This window comes from Schizophyllum commune (assembly GCF_000143185.2).
Source record: "Schizophyllum commune H4-8 unplaced genomic scaffold SCHCOscaffold_6, whole genome shotgun sequence".
NCBI lineage: Eukaryota > Fungi > Basidiomycota > Agaricomycetes > Agaricales > Schizophyllaceae > Schizophyllum > Schizophyllum commune.
Window position 1 is genome coordinate 1,551,748 of NW_026089543.1, and position 17,186 is coordinate 1,568,933.

At 56.6% G+C, this 17,186-nt stretch overlaps 7 protein-coding genes across 7 annotated transcripts; 4 read left to right on the plus strand and 3 right to left on the minus strand.

Moving 5' to 3' along the window:
* Positions 1–63: 63 nt before the first annotated feature.
* Positions 64–3,351, plus strand: SCHCODRAFT_02542450 (uncharacterized protein). The gene is made up of 8 exons (XM_003032128.3): positions 64–357; positions 474–549; positions 661–926; positions 1,395–1,450; positions 1,719–1,823; positions 1,890–2,691; positions 2,741–3,172; positions 3,228–3,351. Exons 1-8 carry the CDS (start codon positions 138–140, stop codon positions 3,260–3,262), a joined length of 1,992 nt encoding a protein of 663 aa, XP_003032174.1. The 5' UTR covers positions 64–137; the 3' UTR covers positions 3,263–3,351.
* A 554-nt stretch (positions 3,352–3,905) lies between these two features.
* Positions 3,906–7,786, plus strand: SCHCODRAFT_02503570 (uncharacterized protein; the record flags this gene model as incomplete). Its single annotated transcript, XM_003032127.2, has 12 exons — positions 3,906–4,104; positions 4,155–4,553; positions 4,603–4,754; positions 4,807–4,853; positions 4,905–5,020; positions 5,068–5,121; positions 5,171–5,630; positions 5,684–5,955; positions 6,212–6,325; positions 6,378–7,205; positions 7,259–7,687; positions 7,743–7,786. 12 exons carry the CDS (start codon positions 3,906–3,908, stop codon positions 7,784–7,786), a joined length of 3,114 nt encoding a protein of 1,037 aa, XP_003032173.1.
* Positions 7,757–10,351, minus strand: SCHCODRAFT_02626409 (glycosyltransferase family 90 protein). The gene is made up of 4 exons (XM_050345344.1): positions 9,309–10,351; positions 8,404–9,259; positions 8,170–8,351; positions 7,757–8,029 (listed from the first exon to the last, which is right to left on the minus strand). The coding sequence occupies exons 1-4, from the start codon at positions 10,138–10,140 to the stop codon at positions 7,953–7,955; spliced, it is 1,947 nt and encodes a 648-aa protein (XP_050200101.1). The 5' UTR covers positions 10,141–10,351; the 3' UTR covers positions 7,757–7,952.
* Positions 10,352–10,512: 161 nt separating this feature from the next.
* Positions 10,513–10,968, minus strand: SCHCODRAFT_01302407 (uncharacterized protein). Its single transcript, XM_050341410.1, has one exon. It carries the CDS (start codon positions 10,888–10,890, stop codon positions 10,552–10,554), a length of 339 nt encoding a protein of 112 aa, XP_050200102.1. The 5' UTR covers positions 10,891–10,968; the 3' UTR covers positions 10,513–10,551.
* Positions 10,969–12,220: 1,252 nt separating this feature from the next.
* On the minus strand, positions 12,221–13,294 carry SCHCODRAFT_02626412 (uncharacterized protein). Its single transcript, XM_050345345.1, has 2 exons — positions 12,453–13,294; positions 12,221–12,366 (listed from the first exon to the last, which is right to left on the minus strand). Exon 1 carries the CDS (start codon positions 13,107–13,109, stop codon positions 12,597–12,599), a length of 513 nt encoding a protein of 170 aa, XP_050200103.1. The 5' UTR covers positions 13,110–13,294; the 3' UTR covers positions 12,221–12,366; positions 12,453–12,596.
* A 388-nt stretch (positions 13,295–13,682) lies between these two features.
* Positions 13,683–15,434, plus strand: SCHCODRAFT_02626418 (TPT-domain-containing protein). The gene is made up of 3 exons (XM_050345346.1): positions 13,683–13,700; positions 13,748–13,841; positions 13,900–15,434. Exons 2-3 carry the CDS (start codon positions 13,806–13,808, stop codon positions 15,175–15,177), a joined length of 1,314 nt encoding a protein of 437 aa, XP_050200104.1. The 5' UTR covers positions 13,683–13,700; positions 13,748–13,805; the 3' UTR covers positions 15,178–15,434.
* Positions 15,435–15,533: 99 nt separating this feature from the next.
* On the plus strand, positions 15,534–17,165 carry SCHCODRAFT_02626422 (uncharacterized protein). Its single transcript, XM_003032125.2, has 3 exons — positions 15,534–16,482; positions 16,534–16,768; positions 16,818–17,165. The coding sequence occupies exons 1-3, from the start codon at positions 15,974–15,976 to the stop codon at positions 16,902–16,904; spliced, it is 831 nt and encodes a 276-aa protein (XP_003032171.1). The 5' UTR covers positions 15,534–15,973; the 3' UTR covers positions 16,905–17,165.
* The last annotated feature ends 21 nt before the right edge of the window (positions 17,166–17,186 follow it).

The following is a 17,186-nucleotide window of genomic DNA, read 5'->3' on the forward strand; positions in this document are numbered from 1 at the left end:
CCTCGTCCTGCCCTTGTGACGTAAGCGATCAAAACAATCACAAGCCCCTTCGGGCCGACGGACGCCTCTCTATCCCCTCATCGCCTTGCACAACGACGCCCAAACGTTTCGTTCTTCCACGCCGACGACGACCTACAATGCAGCTCTACCCGCTTTCAGTACTCACGCTCATCTTTGCTGCCACGGGCGCTTGGGCGCAGACGGAGTCGGGGTCAGAGACCTCGACGGGCTCCGCGGCGGGCAGTGGATCGGCGACGCCGACGCGGTCAGGCTCGGCCTCGCGGTCCAGCGGCGCGAGCAGCACGGTGTCGGCGAACCCGTCGTCGTTCCCGACGCTGACGCCGTACTCGGACTGTGGTGAGTGTCGGTGTTTATGCGGTGCATGCCTGTTCGGCGGCGGTCAATGGGCGTGGTCGTAGTAAACGCGGGGCGTGGATTAGAGAGAGGAGGCTGACGCGGTCTTTTGTTTATAGTCAACAACTGTCTTCTGGGCGCGATCGATGACGCGAAGTGCGGGAGTGTGGTTGATGTGAATTGCTTCTGCAAGAGGTACGTCTCTTGATCTTGCGCGTCGAAAGCGTGCTGACGGTCTTCCTCCCTTGCCTTTGCTGTAACAACCATCATCGCACCCAATTTTGACACCACGCAAATAACACCCAGCTCATCTCCTTTCACCGGCTCCTACCTCGACTGTCTCGCCGCGAATTGTAACGCGGACGAGCTCGACGATGCGGAGGGCTTGGCCGAGCAGTTCTGCGCGCTAGCGAGCCCCAGCACAAGCCTATCCTTCTCAAGTGTGACCCCGTCGAGCAGCAGCAGCAGCTCGAGGTCCCAATCGAGCGGAGCTTCGAGCACCAGCACAAGCACAAGCGCGTCCGGATCGAGCACCGAGTCTGGCGACAACAACGGCGCTGTCGCTCTCTTCGGTCCTTCTTCGTCTACTGCCTCGTCATTCAGTGGTCTGGGAGTGCTGCTAGGCGCGGCGTTTGTTATGCTTTAGATCACTAGGTGCGGTCTAGCGGGCTTCAGACCCGGGGCAATGCTGATAGCATACTACAGCTATACTTCATCATGTCTGCACGTCAGCTCACCAGCAATGAACCTATATACCACGCCGTGCACGCGAAGTCCGTCCCGGACAACGATCAGATCCGCCGCTATTTGCAACTGACGCAGCTTTTGACCTTCGGACGTTACTCCTCCTCGCCCCTCTCATGCGGACACTCAAGTGTCCGTCCTCCATACCTGCACCAGTCATACCTACTTTATTACGCCCCCAGGCTCCCTTCGCGTATCGCGTACTCATTAGATCTGCACTGCGCTGGACTTGTAATATCTTATATGCTGTGTCACTGGTCTGCTGTCGAGTGGACGCTGATTGCGATCATCATTAGCATTCAAGAGCGTACTCTGCGCACCCTTCGGTGATATTCAAGATGAAGTGAATGAGGTCCGTACCCACGCGCTGCACAAGCATCCGCGGTCGAAAGCCAGGTCTCAAATACTGTAACTTGGGGGATTGGAGTAAACGAAAGGCGCAACCGCGCCGATGGACTGGCTAGAAGAATACGAAGGCGAAGTACTCTTGTTAGGTCGCTAGAGGCCGTTCTAGTATCCGCCAGGGAATCATCTTGCGGCAGGCGCATGCTTGAACGATGTGAACACATGCGAGAGCAGGCGACGACCGACAGCTATATACCACACGTGCTTTTCGGCAGTTGCCGTCTGACTGTCAATGGAAAACGGATTTCCTCTTTGACGATGCACTCACTGTTCTTTGTCTCCTCCCACCAGACGACTCCGTTCACCAGTGGCAGAAAGTCGTGCGTATGGGTGCACTGCCCTTGCCGCGATTATGGTACGATTATACTGATACTGCTTGAACATAGCCCAAGAGCGCGATGGCGCTCAACGCACCCAACCATCCCATCCTTCCGGCCGAGCTAGTCGATCTTGTCATTGAGAATCTCATCCTCGACGATAGCGAGCAAACTCTGAAACGATGCGCCCTTGCACTACGAAGCGCGAGACCTCTCATCCGACGATTCTTGTTTGCGAACATCGTGCTTCAGATCCCCTCAAAGGACCCGGCGGCGGGCAAGCCCAAGCGCGCGAAAATCTCGACGGCTTCCCAGCGGTTTCTCGAAGTCCTTCTCGCCTCTCCTCATCTTGGCGGCTACGTTCGCGAGCTCTCTGTCATGTCCGGCGACTTCGATCTGCAGCAGCCGCATGTTGCGAAAGACGCAGAGACCCATATCCCGGGAGTTCTGCAACGTCTGCGTGGCCTGGAAAGCCTGACGATCGAGCTGAAGGGGCACGGACATCTTCATTTGCCTGAGACACTGGTCATGGCCTTGGAACTCCCGTCTGCAACTGTCCTGCACCTGGATGGCATCACGTTGCCTCTTGCAAGCATCGGAAAGCTTTCCAGTCTTCGGTGTCTTTCTAGCACGTTCACAAACCTGGCTTGTGATCCCGGACAGCCTCTTGCCATCGGACCCGCACCAAGACTGGAGCGTCTCAGTGTGCTGCGAGGTTTCTTCTCTGATGCGACCATCTTCGCCGCCCCGCCATCGTATTTCGACCATCTCGTGCGCTTGGAGGTCCGCGGGGATTTCGTCAAGTTGGACCGCCTGCTTCGGCTTTGTGAAGGAACCCTTACTCATTTGGAGATGAACGCTCCTAGGCCTGGTATGTGTGGTCGCGTACGCGCTTTTAGTGAGCTAACTAGTTGTGATAGAGAATAGTTCCGAGCGACTAGATTTGTCCATGCTCGCTTCCCTGCGTCATCTGGTTATCCACGAAATCTATATTTTCCCAGAAGTATGGATATGGCTACGCAGCACTCTCGGGACCGTTGATGCAAGACACGTCGAGTTGCGTCTTGGAATGCTGGAAACGTGGACTGAAGACACGTACGACGTCCCTTTCAATGTCAACGAGTACATCAAACCCCAGGAGCGGGAGTTTGCCCGCCTTGACGAGGTCCTGAGCGAGATTGCTTCCTGCCTCGACACCGTGCATCTCGAGATCAGCTCCGACTACACGCTGGTAGAGACGGCGCATGACTACATCATGTATCAATGTGACGAGGCCGCGGACACTGTGCTCAGTTATCTGCCTCGTACTGGCGAGCGTACCCCGCTCTTCATCAAGGTAGATGGTGTTAGTTGTACGTCGTGTGCAGCATCTATCTACCGAGATCACGAGCTCATCTCCCATTGCAGTCGACGCAGAATCCTCAGAGTCGGATTCTGATTGAGACGGACGGCCCATCTGCGACCGCCATCCCTACGTTATCCCACCTACAGCCTCATTTAATCCTGGTGTACCCATGAGACCTGCACGGTGTTGGACTTGTAATTACCTTTTGCTGTATGATCATCCAGCAGGCAATTGTCACATACTACCAGCGACTGATGACATGACAGTGGCAGCTTGGCAAGAACGCGTCTGAAGCCACCACGCTCTATTGCTTCGAAAAATAATGGCGTGAAGCTGGATTGACTAATCATACGACGCGAAGAGCTGTAGCGCCGAACGCTGCGCGGTAGACGATGAGCCCATGCCAGGCGTCGAGCGCGCCCTGTGCTTGACCGCCATAAACTCGGCTGTCCGGGCCGACCGTTACCTACCTGCCGCCACCATTACCATCCCCGCATACCTCCCTTCCCATCGAACAATGTCAGAGGCGACGAACATAGGGCAGAGCAGAAACAAACGGAAGCGGGCATGCGACTATTGCAAAGCCAAACGTGTGATCTGTCACCCGCACCCAGATGGGTGCCCCCGTTGCTTGGAGAAGGGTGTCCAGTGCGTTTCCCTGTTCAAGTAGCATGGGATATGTCTGATATCATGGCAGCTGTACTACCACATTGAAGCCGCGACGGCCACGAACCAAGAGAATGCAGGAAGAAATCCGACCTGCCGCGGAAATCCCAGTGGTATTCGAGGCGGAGAGTTCGACTGCTGCTTCCGATCGTTCCAGTGCGCTTGCGCTGCGGGAGCAAGCACCAGAAAGAAAACAAGCTCACGCCCTGCATCTCATCTTACCCTTCGACTCTGAGCCTATCCCCGGAGCGCTTGTTGAAGATGCACTCGATAGTCAGTCCCCAGGGTGCCTGTGTCGCGTCGATCACTGACCGTCCTTCTAGCGATCTCCCAAATGATGCCCGACCATAGTTTCCTCTTTCCCGTCCGCAAGTACCGCGCCGTCATGCAGAACTGTGACTGGGACGTTCGCCTGCTTGCGCCACAAGAGCGCGTCCTCACCACATGCCTCCTCGCCTTCGCCTCCCTCGTCTCGGTCAACCCTTTCTACGTCGGGCACGACGCCAATGGACACAAATTCCCTGACACACATCTGCGCTGGGAGAAAGTCAACTCCGGTTATATGGAAGCCATCGACATACGAGAGATTGGACGCAGGAGGAGACCAATTTGCACGCGGTTCTACGGAGAGGCTGTCCGTCAAGCGCACCAAGACGGAATCACCTCTTTCGCTTCGAAGGAGAACGCGGTGTCGTGTATACTGCTCAATATGCTCGACGTCAGTGAGTAGCCACTTCCCATGCTAGATGCCGTCTGATCTCCATTCTGTAGTATACGATCCACAGACTTCCATGCCATGGGCCAACGCTGCCATCTGGCAACTTCGAACGATATGCGAGCAAGTTGCGACAGACATTTTCCGAGGTGCAACTCCACGTGGTACATCAGAGGTGGTAGAGCGAATTCAATATCGAGCAAGTATGGTACGTACTGCTTTGGTAGTTGAGGCTCTTGTCCCTTAACCTTGGCGTATAGTCTGCTATCGCTGCATGCTGCGTCAGCAAAGGGAAAAGCATGCCCTTGTGAGCTCGAGGACCGCGCCTATATGGTGTGCGCTCACAAAATCTATGTAGTTCGCCCCACGACGAGGCGGTTATTGCCGGGCCCGAACCCAAGAACATCGACGACCTCCTTGCAAAAATAGCGGATTATTCCCGACACCATGCTGTCGTGGACTCCCTGAACTCGAGTATGCCTCCCGTCTTGCTTCACTGGACCCTGCTAACGCCGGTTCAGTTGGCGCGCGCTACATTCGACTGACTCGTGATGCGCTCGAGAACATCGTCGGAGGTGATTCATGCGTTATGCTTCTCGCAATTCTCACTCACCGACACCATAGTCGTTGCGCTTCACGAACCCCTCGACGAACTGGAGGTCTCACGGCACGTCTCTGCCGTCGAGCAGTCCTTTACTACCGTCTCCCGCTTCCGCAGGTTCATCCAGAGCCTCGGCGACGAGCGCGAGCTTCGCCTGTGTCTGTACAGCACTTCCGCGACCTACACATCGCTAGCGGTCGCACTTTACCACACCCTCAGACGCCGCCTGAGCGAGAGCGCGGTGTCAGCAACCGGTCAGGCGGCGCGTTTGATCGCGCTCTGCAGGCGGAGTCGAGCAATCGCTGCTCGCTATGTCGTCGAGGCTGTCAACGATCTCCGAGGGCTTATCGCGGCCCACTGGTTAGGCTGGTTCACGGCGTTTCGCTTTGAGGCATGGGCAGAGATCCTGCTGAACGACAAGAATGGTGAGGCGCTCGACGAGAATGAGGTCAGCGAGGAGGAGCGCCTGGGGACGCTGATGTCGTGAGTGCAATCTCTGAATCGTCTGAGCGCTTGCTGACGTGTCCTTGGCTTAGCTTGCGCGAAATGTTGCAGTTCAGCCTGTTTATAGGCATCGAGCGTCCGCAGATCGTCGCAGCCATCACCTCTGAGCTTGATCCGCTTCGCGCAGGATTTTCTGGCTTGAGCTCCGAGCCCCAACAATCACCTCAAACGGGCAACAACACTACAGCATCACCGAGTTCATCACTGCTGAGCGACGCGCTCTCGTTCGCCAGCACCCCCACATTTCCGACCGACGTACCTATGCTCAGTGGCGACCAATCTGCTCCTTCCGCACATCCTGCGGGTGCGCTCACGCTGCCGGGATGGTGGAATGATGCACCAACAGCAGCGAACTGGAACGACGTGTCGAGTTGGATGGGCGTGGAAGGCTGTTCAAGTAATTCTTGGACAGTAGAGGAAAGCGGATATATAAATGAGCTGCATGATAGCTGACCAATGTAGTGAAGGCGTTGATAATTAGACACCGGATGATTTTAGACTCAGTCGTGCTATACGGTCTCCAACTTACGCCTGCCGGCACAAGTTGAACTTGTGACAAGTGACACCTGCAATCCGGCTATCGCCGCTCCTTGCGCATCTTCCGCTGTTCTTCATCACCCATCCGCGCCCGGTCCTCATCTCGTCCTCCGAGAAATCTCGACGATCTTACACTAGTAAGCAAACCTTCATCGAACGATGTTACCATGTATATTGACTAGCCTCAAGACATGATGAGTCTCCACGGAGATACCCACCCGATTTTCCCGCCTGAGCTCATCTGCATGGTCGTCGAGAATCTAGTCGCCGAGAAGGACATTCCCTCCTTGAGGCAATGTGCTTTGTCGCTAAGATGCGCGCTTCCCACCGTCCGACGTTGTCTATTCGCTTTGATCATTCTTCATGTTAAAGTCTCCCCAAAGCCTTCGACCTTGATCACAGACGGCCGAGCACAGGCGACCCCTGCGCAGCGCCTGTTGGAGGTCGTGACCACCGCTCCACCTCTGGCAGGTTATGTCCGCGGTTTGTACCTGGATATCAACATTGCAACTGGGGTACGCGCCCGCGACGACCCAGGTGATGCTGTTCCACCTCTCCTCGCTCTCTTCAGACATCTAGAATGTATGGAGATATGCGCAGTCTCATCTCATGAAGACGAACCGGAAATTCCTCTCAGGATTGTTGCTGCGATTGATCATCCCTCATTGACCACGCTGCGCCTGTCCTCTGTCATATTCCCCGTGTCGGCCTTCGACAAGCTATCCGCCCTCCAAAACGTTATCCTCTTCGATGCAGTGCTCGTCTACGAGGTCAACGACCATCCCACACAATCTCTCGTTTGTCCGAAAGTAGAGCAGCTTGGTGTATCCACCAGATTCGGAGGTGGTATTCAGGATTTCTACAGCCCTCTGTTCTTCATATCGCCTCCGCCGTACTTCTGTCACCTCGTATATCTGGATGTCCGAAACGTTCTCGAGGGTTATCCGAACATAATCAGCATCTTACATGCCTGTAGTGGTACGCTCCAGTATCTGGATTTGCCCTGTCCTGTTGGCGGTGAGCGAGTATATTGACCATCTATAAGAAAGTATGGTTCTGATCCTTCATAGTTGCCTCCATTGCTGGTCAGCAGTTGTCTATGCTCAAGTCCCTTCGTCGCCTCGCGGTCTATCAAACTTTCATGTCTACGAGCATACACGGGTGGCTTCGCGAATCCCTCGAAACTATCTGCGTACCCCACCTTTCCCTGGTACTAGTGCTTGAAGAGCCTGGTGAAGATATACAGGCCACCATCGACATGTACGCGTTCCTGCAGTCTCAAGCGCAGGATTGGAGGCTTTTGGATCGAATTACGAGCGGCGATGTCGTGCGGTATGACAGTGTCAAGATCCGTGTGCTCTCTGCCATGGGACCAGACCCTGAAGTCCCTGACACGCTCTATTGCTTCTATAACTGCGACCGCGCGACCGCGTTGTTGCTTGAGCTCCTCGAGAATACCGCGGAGAAAAGCGCATTGTCCGTGTCAATTGATGGACACCGTAAGTACTCCATCAAAAGGAGGTCATGGAAAGATTGACGATTCTTGTAATGCAGCTGGTGCTGAGGTGCCACGAAGCGCGCGTGTCGAAGTCGCATGAATAAATTAGGTATTGTACGAACTGTTGTGCTACGATTTACCTGCTGATGTAGACACAGCTGTGGCTCCATCCCTGGTTCGTCCGGCTGGATATGCACCAAACACCTGCTAGTGACCCACTACGGTCGTCGTTGAATCGTTCTATCATGTGCGCTCTTGAATATTGTTTACAAAATAAAATCCATCGACTCGCGATCGTCAGCCCACAGCCTGGCATACTCCAGGCAGAGCCGGAAAACATACACTGCGGATATATCAGCTCAGTACAGTCGACAAGCGAGTTGTGCACGCAAAACGCAAAGGCGGCGAGAAACATTTGGAGCCCCGAACGGTCGGACAAGACCGTTCGAATCGCGACGGCCGCGAGACAAGATGCGCACTTACCTTCCATATCGACCTTCCGTCCCATCCTGTGTTTCCACTCTCTTCCTGCTTGAGCGATGTCGTGCAGCATCTCGTCATGGTCCTCCCCTCCCGTTGCATTCGCCGCCCGCGGTGGTCCTGAGAAAAAGGCATGGATATTGTATATCTCATCATATATCGTTGACAAGGGGATGAAGTGCACCCTGTACGGCACTGTCAGGCTATCAAATGAGCGCCACGCTAGACAGTACGCACCAAGGTTCAATCCAATCATGGAAGAATTCATTGTAAACCGTGGCTTTCACGGGCACGCTGCCGCTCTCGAGAAATGCGAAGAACCTGGCGCTGTAGCCTTGGCCGTCAAGGTCGACGAGATATTTGTGCGCCCAGTGAGCGCCGAGAGGCACACGCTCAGCGAAGCGGTGGTCCTCGCGCAGCGCGTCCGCCCCGCCCGGATATGCGACCCCAGTCGTGAGGGTGGTGAAGGCCGCGTCCATGAGTTCGCTATTGAGCTCCCTCGTCGGCACTTCGACCGTTCTCCATTCACCTTGATCATCGGCAAACGTGACCTCGTGCGGCGCGTCCGACGTATTCCCCGCGAGCCTCACGAATCGGTGCCGCTGGTATCCCGCTGCGTAGCCTCTCGGAGAGCTCCCACCGCCCGTCGTCGAGCCGCGCCAAAAGAAGCGGGAGCTCTTGTCCTCCCAAGGTACTTCCATTGCGTCGGTCTCGTTCTGGACACGCCTCTCGGGGTCCCAGGCGTACGTATAGTGCTCCGAGCCACCATAGTAGTAGTGGCTCGGTATGCGTATATCGGATGCCCCGGGCGATCGTGCGGGCGTCAGGATAGGCAAAAGCGCGGGGATGGTGCGCCAGTCAGAGAAGAAGAGACCTTGGGTGAGGTGGGCATCCGGGTATGAGCAGAAATCGATCACCGAAGGCGAGTTGGGCGCAAAAGTGAGCTCGGTAACGTGGGTGTCTATGAGGGCTCGAGGCTCGTGGGTGTCGCTGGATGGTCGGCGCGCGGGATCGGTGGGCTTACAGGTGCGGCGCCAGGCCTCCCAAACGTTGCCTCCGTCCGCCCAACCAGGATGCATATCCGCGTGGATGCCTGTTGAAACTGCTGAGCAGACAGCAAGTTAAGCCATGGGGGTACGTACCCAAGCTCTCCGCGCTGAGGCTCGCATTGTCGTGGCGCTGCTCCCAAGGGACCAAGACCATCCCCTCCGCCATCGCATTCACCGCAAAGGTCATATTGGGCAGCTGCCGTGCGAACCTATCCAGGATTGCACCAAACCCACGCGCGCGATCGTTCGGTTCGTTCTTCTGGTATGTCCCCTCAGGCTTGCGTTCATGGACCACCCTTCCATCCCGGATGGACACCAGACTAGCAGACGGCAACAATCCCGCGAGTGCAGCGCGCGCACGAAGCTCCGCGCCAGATATATTCCAGAACGGCGCGAGGTCCTCGTCGATCGCGTCGAACTCGTCCATCATGACGAAGTCGCGGTCGCGCGCGTACGCCCACCAGTGATTGAAGCCCTTAGGCGGCCGGCGGCCATAGCGGCGCTCGTACTCGGTGACAGCCTCTGGCAGCGTCTGGCTCTGACGTGCGAGCTTTTGCGCGAAGCGATCTTGTGCGTCAGTGATGAGGCGCTGGATGGGGTGTTCAGCGGGCTGGTGTGTGTCGGGCTGGTGGTTGTCGGTAGGCGTGGAGATGGAGGCTTCGGTGATCGTAGGGGCGTCGGCATGTGCATTGAGCCACTGCTCGAGGGCGTCAGAGGTCGTGCGGCCGGTCGGCGTGTTCACTCCTGCGCGGAAGAAGACGATGGCGACGGTGGCGAGGACGAGGGCGGCGAGCGCGCGGGCAGCTAGGGATGCAAAGCGGCGCGTACGCGAGGGGCGGAATATTTGCTCCTCGTCGCCCTTGACCTCCGTCGGCGATGCGACGCGGATGCGCCACTCAAAACTCGACGTCTTTCCATGCGGCATGAGGACGGGGCCAGGGTAGGGTATACGGGAGGAGCCCAGGATGAAAGCGCATGTGCGCGACGCGTAGCCGAGATTTATAAGTTACCAATATGTAACAGTCGCGGTGTGGTCTAATGGGTCGCTCCACGGGAACACGGGGGTGCGGTTCTGGCGAAAAGATGGCGAGATAGCACCGGAAGGGTTAGTCGATGGGATTCAGTACGGGTCGGATGGGGCCTTGATGCGGGCAGAAGTGCTTGGCGGGCGGGAGGTATGCGTCCACTGAACAGGATAGTAGGCGCCGCCATGCGTGACCGATCGTTATTGTGCTCATCGGGGTAAGCTTTCATGGGATCCGGATGTCGTACACATCTTCATCTGATGTTATCAGCCCGGGAAGAGCGTGGTAATGCTCGCCACATCGGTTACGGATTAACGTGCGGCGCCGATCTGCGTTCGCAGATGTGCTCGAGCAGTACAGTAGTCGCAAAAGAGGTCTGCGACGAAGCTGCGCGAGGTAAGTAGTGCGTTCAGGCGAGGCGCGGGATCGCGACGGGTTGTCGTCCTACATGTTGTACCGCGAGCAAGCTGGGTTTCGAGTGCCGATGGTCGGGACAGCTTCCCAGGCAGACTTGGAATGTGGCGCGCGTGTGGCCGCGACATACGATGGGCGTCCCGGGAGTAGCTCGCATGGGCCCTCCTAGCGTCCGTCGAAGGGCACCCAGCAAGGCGTAGAGATAGGCCCAAACGCATAGAGACGACAGTGAACATGGCGTGACACGGTCGATGCCAATGCGGCCTCGTGTGCTATGGAGCCCGCCCGCAGAAACGACGCAGAGAATGAAGTCGTGGATAGTTCCCGCTGCTAGCAATCGATTGAAAGGTATCGCGCGCCTGCATTCTCGATGTGGAGGTTAGTTGACGGAGCTATCTCGGGAGCGGAGTGGGTATCAGATGCGGCTCGCTAGCCAAACGTATCAAATTTGATGAAAGATGCAGTCGTGAGCGGCAGACAGTTGAAAGATGGTCACAGAGAGTACAAAGGTCGCGCTGTTGAGTAAAAGACCGTGGTGTCAGTGCACAAGAGTCAGGGGGAAATTCTCAAGCCCACCGCGTTAACCTACTAAGCGGACGACAATCTGTATCTTGTTATTGGGCGCGGAATGAGATCAGTAGTGTGTATGCGGCGATGAGGCGGATGCTACAGAAAAGAGTGGGTATACGAGCAGGACGTCGGATCCCACAACCCAACGGGAAGCGGCGCTTCGCAGCGTGCGCAGCCCAGAAAGATGAGCATTCGTACGGTTAGTAAGCATGTCACTACATGAGCGTTGCAAAAGGAATATCCATGGTTCGCTACCGAAGATGCGCCCGCCATGGTCAACAAAGGCAGGAAAACTGACGGAAAGGGACAGTTGTAAGAAAAAACAGGAAACAACTCAGCGAGTCGTCCCGTCCGCACCTCGAATATCTCATCTGAGAGTTTCCATTGCCTTTCAGCGCGGTTAGTGGTCCCACTGCATAGCGCTGGTTCTCAAGGCATCCAAGGCATATTCAATGGGCAGCCGATGCCAACCTTGACGTCGTGCCCAAGGGAAGTAGTACCTGACATGAGGAGAAATCCCGAGGCACACAGAGATAGAGGTCCCAAGCGATCAACGTACATGGAAGAGCAGAAACGATGGTGGTGGTCGGGAACAAGCACCGAATATCTGTCCGGCCATTGCCGCGGGGACGCGGGAGTCGGACCGACCTTCCGACTGTCATTGTTTCCTGCGTTCACCGGGATTATCAACCATCGACAGAGTTCCCTGGCAATCTGGGCGTAAATCCGTGTTATTCGAGTGGAACTATACCCAGCTATATCTAGGCACGCGTATAGGACAACGACAAAACGTCAAGCTCCGAAATGGGATGAACTAGCGCGCGACACTTCCGCGAATCCACGGCACCTATCCCCGTGTCAATTTACGAAGAGAGATAATTGTAGACGTGTTATTGAGGCTGAGATGGCCTCAGATGGATTCAAACTCTTAGGTCTCGCCTCCTGAGCCGCATCGCCCTCAGCGCATCGAAGCACTAAGAACTTGAAGCAGGCCACGGTGTAAGTCGCCATATCTCCCAAAATGCAGCCCCAGTCAGCAAGTCATTGCTTGAATTACGAGTCGCCGTAGGCCACCGTGCCAAAAACGCTGATGACACAGGGGTGTCATCTATCGCAATTTACAACGAGGCCGAGAATGCCAACTTCGTGCCGCGAAAGAAAAAATCAGCGGAGGACGATATGACCGAGTGAGCTTCGAGGTTGAGAAAAAGCAGCTTCTCGAGCTTACCTTGTCAATGCACCGTATCATGCTGATGATGGCTGCTTCCTTTCGAGAGCCCTGGGCGTCGTTGACGATCCCAATTTTGAGGCCAAAACCATGGCGAGAACGATGCAGAGGCGAGCAAGCCTAATTTCGCGTGGGGAAGCGTGGCTAGCGCTGCCCGTCGATCGATAGGGCAAATGGCTCATTCTTTCCTTCCGCATTCTCATGCCGCCGTCTAACACTGCCCCATAGAACGGTCGTCGCGGAGCCTTTCACCATATAACGCATTGAAGAGGAAGACATGCATGGATCCGGAGAGCTGAGAGGTAGAATGAGTCCTTCATAGTCCATACGCCGCTCACCGCGTCCGTTCGAGCTATACGTGAGCTTCGATCCGTCTAGGGTCGAGCATCGATGGAACGCTAGTAAGACGACCACTAGAGTCATCCTTCGGATGTGCCGCCAGAGTCGGTTAGAAGGGCTAAGACCGGCTGAGGGGGTTGTCGACAGCAACATTTGAGGTAAGTCGAGCGAGCGGCGGTCGAAAGCGCGTGCTTGCCGTACGAGCTTTATCAAAAATGCGTTATGCTTGTAATGAGTGGGCCGTGATCTATGGATGCGAGTCATAGACGAGGCAGAATCCATATTCGTCCCAAGCAGAGTGAGCGAGGTCACGGCCATCTAGTGCGCGATCGCGGGCTGGTGAAAGCCGTGCGTCTTCCCGCCTAGCCCCATGTTGATAGATGCACAGCGAGATTTGAGTAGGCCTTCCTTCCCGAGCAGCTTTTGGGCCGCAGGTTAGGTCGACAGAGCTGCCTCGGGAACAGACCGATGGTCGGGGGTGTTGACGGACGTGATGTAAAGGGCTCTCCCCTGAGCATTCACTCGTATACTGTTCTATAGAGCTAGCATCACCGCTGAAGGTTCAGAAGACGCTGTTAGCAGAGTTCGCCTGATTGAGGGTGCTCGTTGAGGTCAAGAAATCGTGAGAAGGACAATTACGGAGAGCACATTACGCCGTGCGGCGGACTTGGCGCGCCGGACAATCCGTCCGGCGTTTGAGCACGTCGCCCGGCTTGACACCGACCACCATCTAGCACGACCTCGACGACGCTCTGTACGACGTCCCCTCACCCTCTTTCGCACATCCACACTACGCGGGACACAAGCTCGTTGCCCACCTGCGCGCCACATCGAGGGGCAGGTCACCAATCTCATCGCACACAATTAGTCGCTCGCCTCCGCGTCATAGAGCAGGCGAACACAAAGCGAGTGTGTGTGATGAAGCGCTTGGGAAACAGACCACTGACGCAACGTAGATCGCGACACAGATTAAGACGCTCGTTCGGGTAGCAAGGTAGCCTGAGGTGTTCAGGCATGGCAAGTCAGTCGTGGAATCCACATCAGCAGCCAGTGCGTAGTGCTCTATCCTCATGTACGCGCACATGCTGAACATCCGCGACTTCTTCAGCAGCCAGAGGAATATCCCTTGACGGAGAAGAATGGTCGTGAATCAAGTAGCTCGTCGTCCCCGAGAGCTCGTCCAGTAGATCTCCCGCCAAGCACCGACCCAACATCGCGATCAAGTTTGGGGATATCCCTCACCTCTGTCAACGCTGTCCAGATATTCTGGCTCTCACTGTACTTCGTCTTCAACCTCGCCCTCACCCTCTACAACAAGCAGGTCCTCAACCGCTTCCCCTTCCCGTATGCCCTCACCGCCCTCCACTGCCTCTTTGGCATGCTCGGCACCTTCGCGTGCGTGCTGCTCAAGATGTTCAAGCCCCCACGACTGAACAGCGCGGAGAAAACTGCGGTCCTGCTATTCAGCATGCTGTACTCGATCAATATCGTCGTCAGCAATGCATCTCTCGGGCTCGTGACGGTCCCCGTACACCAGGTCATCCGCGCCGCGACACCGATATTCACCATGCTATTCTCCTCGCTCTTGCTCTCGCGGCATCCTTCGCGGGGCAAGGTGCTATCCCTCATCCCCGTCATGGCCGGTGTCGGCATCGCCACGTACGGCGACTATTACTTCACGGCGTACGGCTTCTTCCTGACCACTCTGGGGACCGTCCTCGCCGCGCTCAAGACCGTCTTCACGAACGTGCTCCAGTCCCCACCGCGACAAGTCGGCCCGCAGTACGCGCGGCTACCGCAGCGGGAAGGCGACGACCCCAACAAGGACTTACCCTCGCCTAACACAGCTGCGAACGGGGTGCCCGCACAACAGCTGCCGCGGATAACCATCCCGCTGACGAGCAAGCACAGCATTAGCTTCCCCACGCCGACGCTCTCGCTAAATCCGATGGCGTTGTTGTACGCGCTGAGCCCGCTCGCGCTTGTGCAGTGTCTCTTCTTGAGCTGGGCCACGGGCGAGTGGTCGCAGGTCGTCGCCACGATGGCCGCGAAGTACGGCTTCCGGGAAGCGACGACCCCCGACGCATTAGAGGTGACGGGGCTAGGCGGGCTCGCGCTGAACGGCACCATCGCGTTCTTGCTGAACGTCGTCAGCTTCAACACCAACAAGCGCGTCGGCGCGGTCGGCATGAGCGTCGCGGCGAACGTGAAGCAGGCGCTCACCATCGTGCTCTCCGTCGTCATCTTCCACCTCGTGATCACGCCAATAAATGGGTTCGGGATCATGCTCACGGTCGCGGGCGGCGCGGTGTACGCGTGGGTAGAGCTCGAGGAGAAGAAGAAGAAGCGGCTGGCGGCGGCAGCAGCGGCAACAGGGCCTGCATGAGTGGGAGGGGGAGAAGGCAGGGCGTGTATATTGTCATTGTCTGGTCTGGGAAGGTGTGCTATCTAATTTCTGTGGACGTCGTCAATCGCTACATATAATAGTCGCGCGGACTCGAACAAACTACGTACGGTACAGAGCGTCTCGTGCTCACGGTAACATAGAGTACATTCCGGTTGCAATGGCTACATCTGTGATATAGGCATTCCTTTGTTGTGTCTCGTAGATGTCGATGAGAACGTCTTCAGGTGACCCGGGGGTTGGAATTCTGCTTTGAGTCCCAATGCGGAAAAGAAGAGTAAACAGTCGCAAATGGGGACATGGTCGAAGCACTCTTGACTTCAGCCATGACCCTGCGGCTCGACTTCTGGTATTCCCTGCTCCCAGAAAACAATAAGCTACCACGAGAAAGGAAAGCCGAAGCGTCCGGACCGCGATGATCATGATGCGTCCCAAATTGCCGTTCGGAGATGCGCCTTGCGTTTGCCATGAGGCAGGGAGCCGGAGGGAAGCGCGGGCCCGCGTGGGTTCCTTGTCATATACCTTCACTGACCTCATCGTATTCTGCTCATTGCTACTTCCTGTCCCCCCTCCTCTTTCTCCCCCACATCTACTCCCCCTATACACAATCTACAACCCACCCGGCGACGACCCCAGACGGACCCGATAGCCGCCGTCCTCGAGGCATCCTGACTCGGGCCCTTTTTGCGTCCTCGCCTCGCCTGCAACGCGTTTCCGGCGCGCACGACGCCCTTTGTCCCCTGCATCCTTCCCCCCGCCGATCCTTCTTTCATTCAGCATGGCACGGAACGCCCGGTCCCCGCAAGTGAACACCAGAGTGGCCGCGTCGCAGTCGCCGATCGGGCCTACGGTGACACCCATCTACTATCCTGCTCCCCCGTCGACGGCGACCACACGGCGGCAGGCGCCGCGTGCGTCTGGGAACGGGGCGTACCTCACCCCGCCGTCGTCCACGAGCAAGCGCGGGGGCGGCGGCGAGGGCTCGAGCTCGTCGAGCAGCCAGCGCATCCCCGTTAATGAGCGGCTCCCCGTGGACGAGCGCATGCCGGACGACGACGACCTGAACGACCTTGTGGACGCACCGGACGACATCAACGCGCTGAACGCGGTGTGGACGAGCATCCGACGGCAGAAGGAGAGCAAGATGGCGAAGGAGAAGCCGAAGGTGGATCTCCAGGAGATCGCCAACGAGATGGTCGCGCAGGCGGAGGACCCGGCGTTCGACCAGGAGATGAGCGTGCTCGAGGAGGCGCCGCCACCCAAGTCGCTCAAGCGGCAGAAGTCCATGTGCGTGCTGTTGTCATGGTGTGCAGGCCCTGATGCTGACCTCGCTGGCAGTGCGGCCTACCGCGAGTCGTCCGACGGGCGATACATTGTGGCCACGTTCGACATGCGCGGCGTCGCTAAGGAGGATATACACGTGAAGATGAGCTTCTCGCAGCGGAACAAGCCCAACATCCTTTTGACGTGGGCGAGTGCCGAAATCACGGAATGGGAGGATGGAGGTGTGATCTACAGAGAGCGCTTGGAGGTGATCTGTCATAGGACAATCCCGCTCCCGGAGCGTACACAGGTGCGTGATGTCTGCGTCGTTGAGGCTTCCTCGTCCTGACCCTCCGCAGTTCAAGGAGATCTACGCGGCCATGAACAAGGAATTCCTGGTCATTAAATATCCAAACATGCGTTGCATCCGGGTGGACCAACGCTAACAGAAGAAGAAAATACAAAGGTTGAATGTCGCCGGGCGACACTACGACTGAAGGGTTCTCATGGATGGATTTTCACTGGTATACGAGGCATCACGACCGGCAGCACGAACTCACATAGCTAATAGCAAGCTAACTGTATTATCACCGATACCCGCGTTGTACGTCATTGACTTGCTCTGACAATCTGCTATTCCTCTGCTTTGAGCTACAGTACATCCTGTGCGTGCGATACATAGTGTTTGCTCATCTTTGGGTCTGGTGGTCCACGGCGGCGCCGTGCAT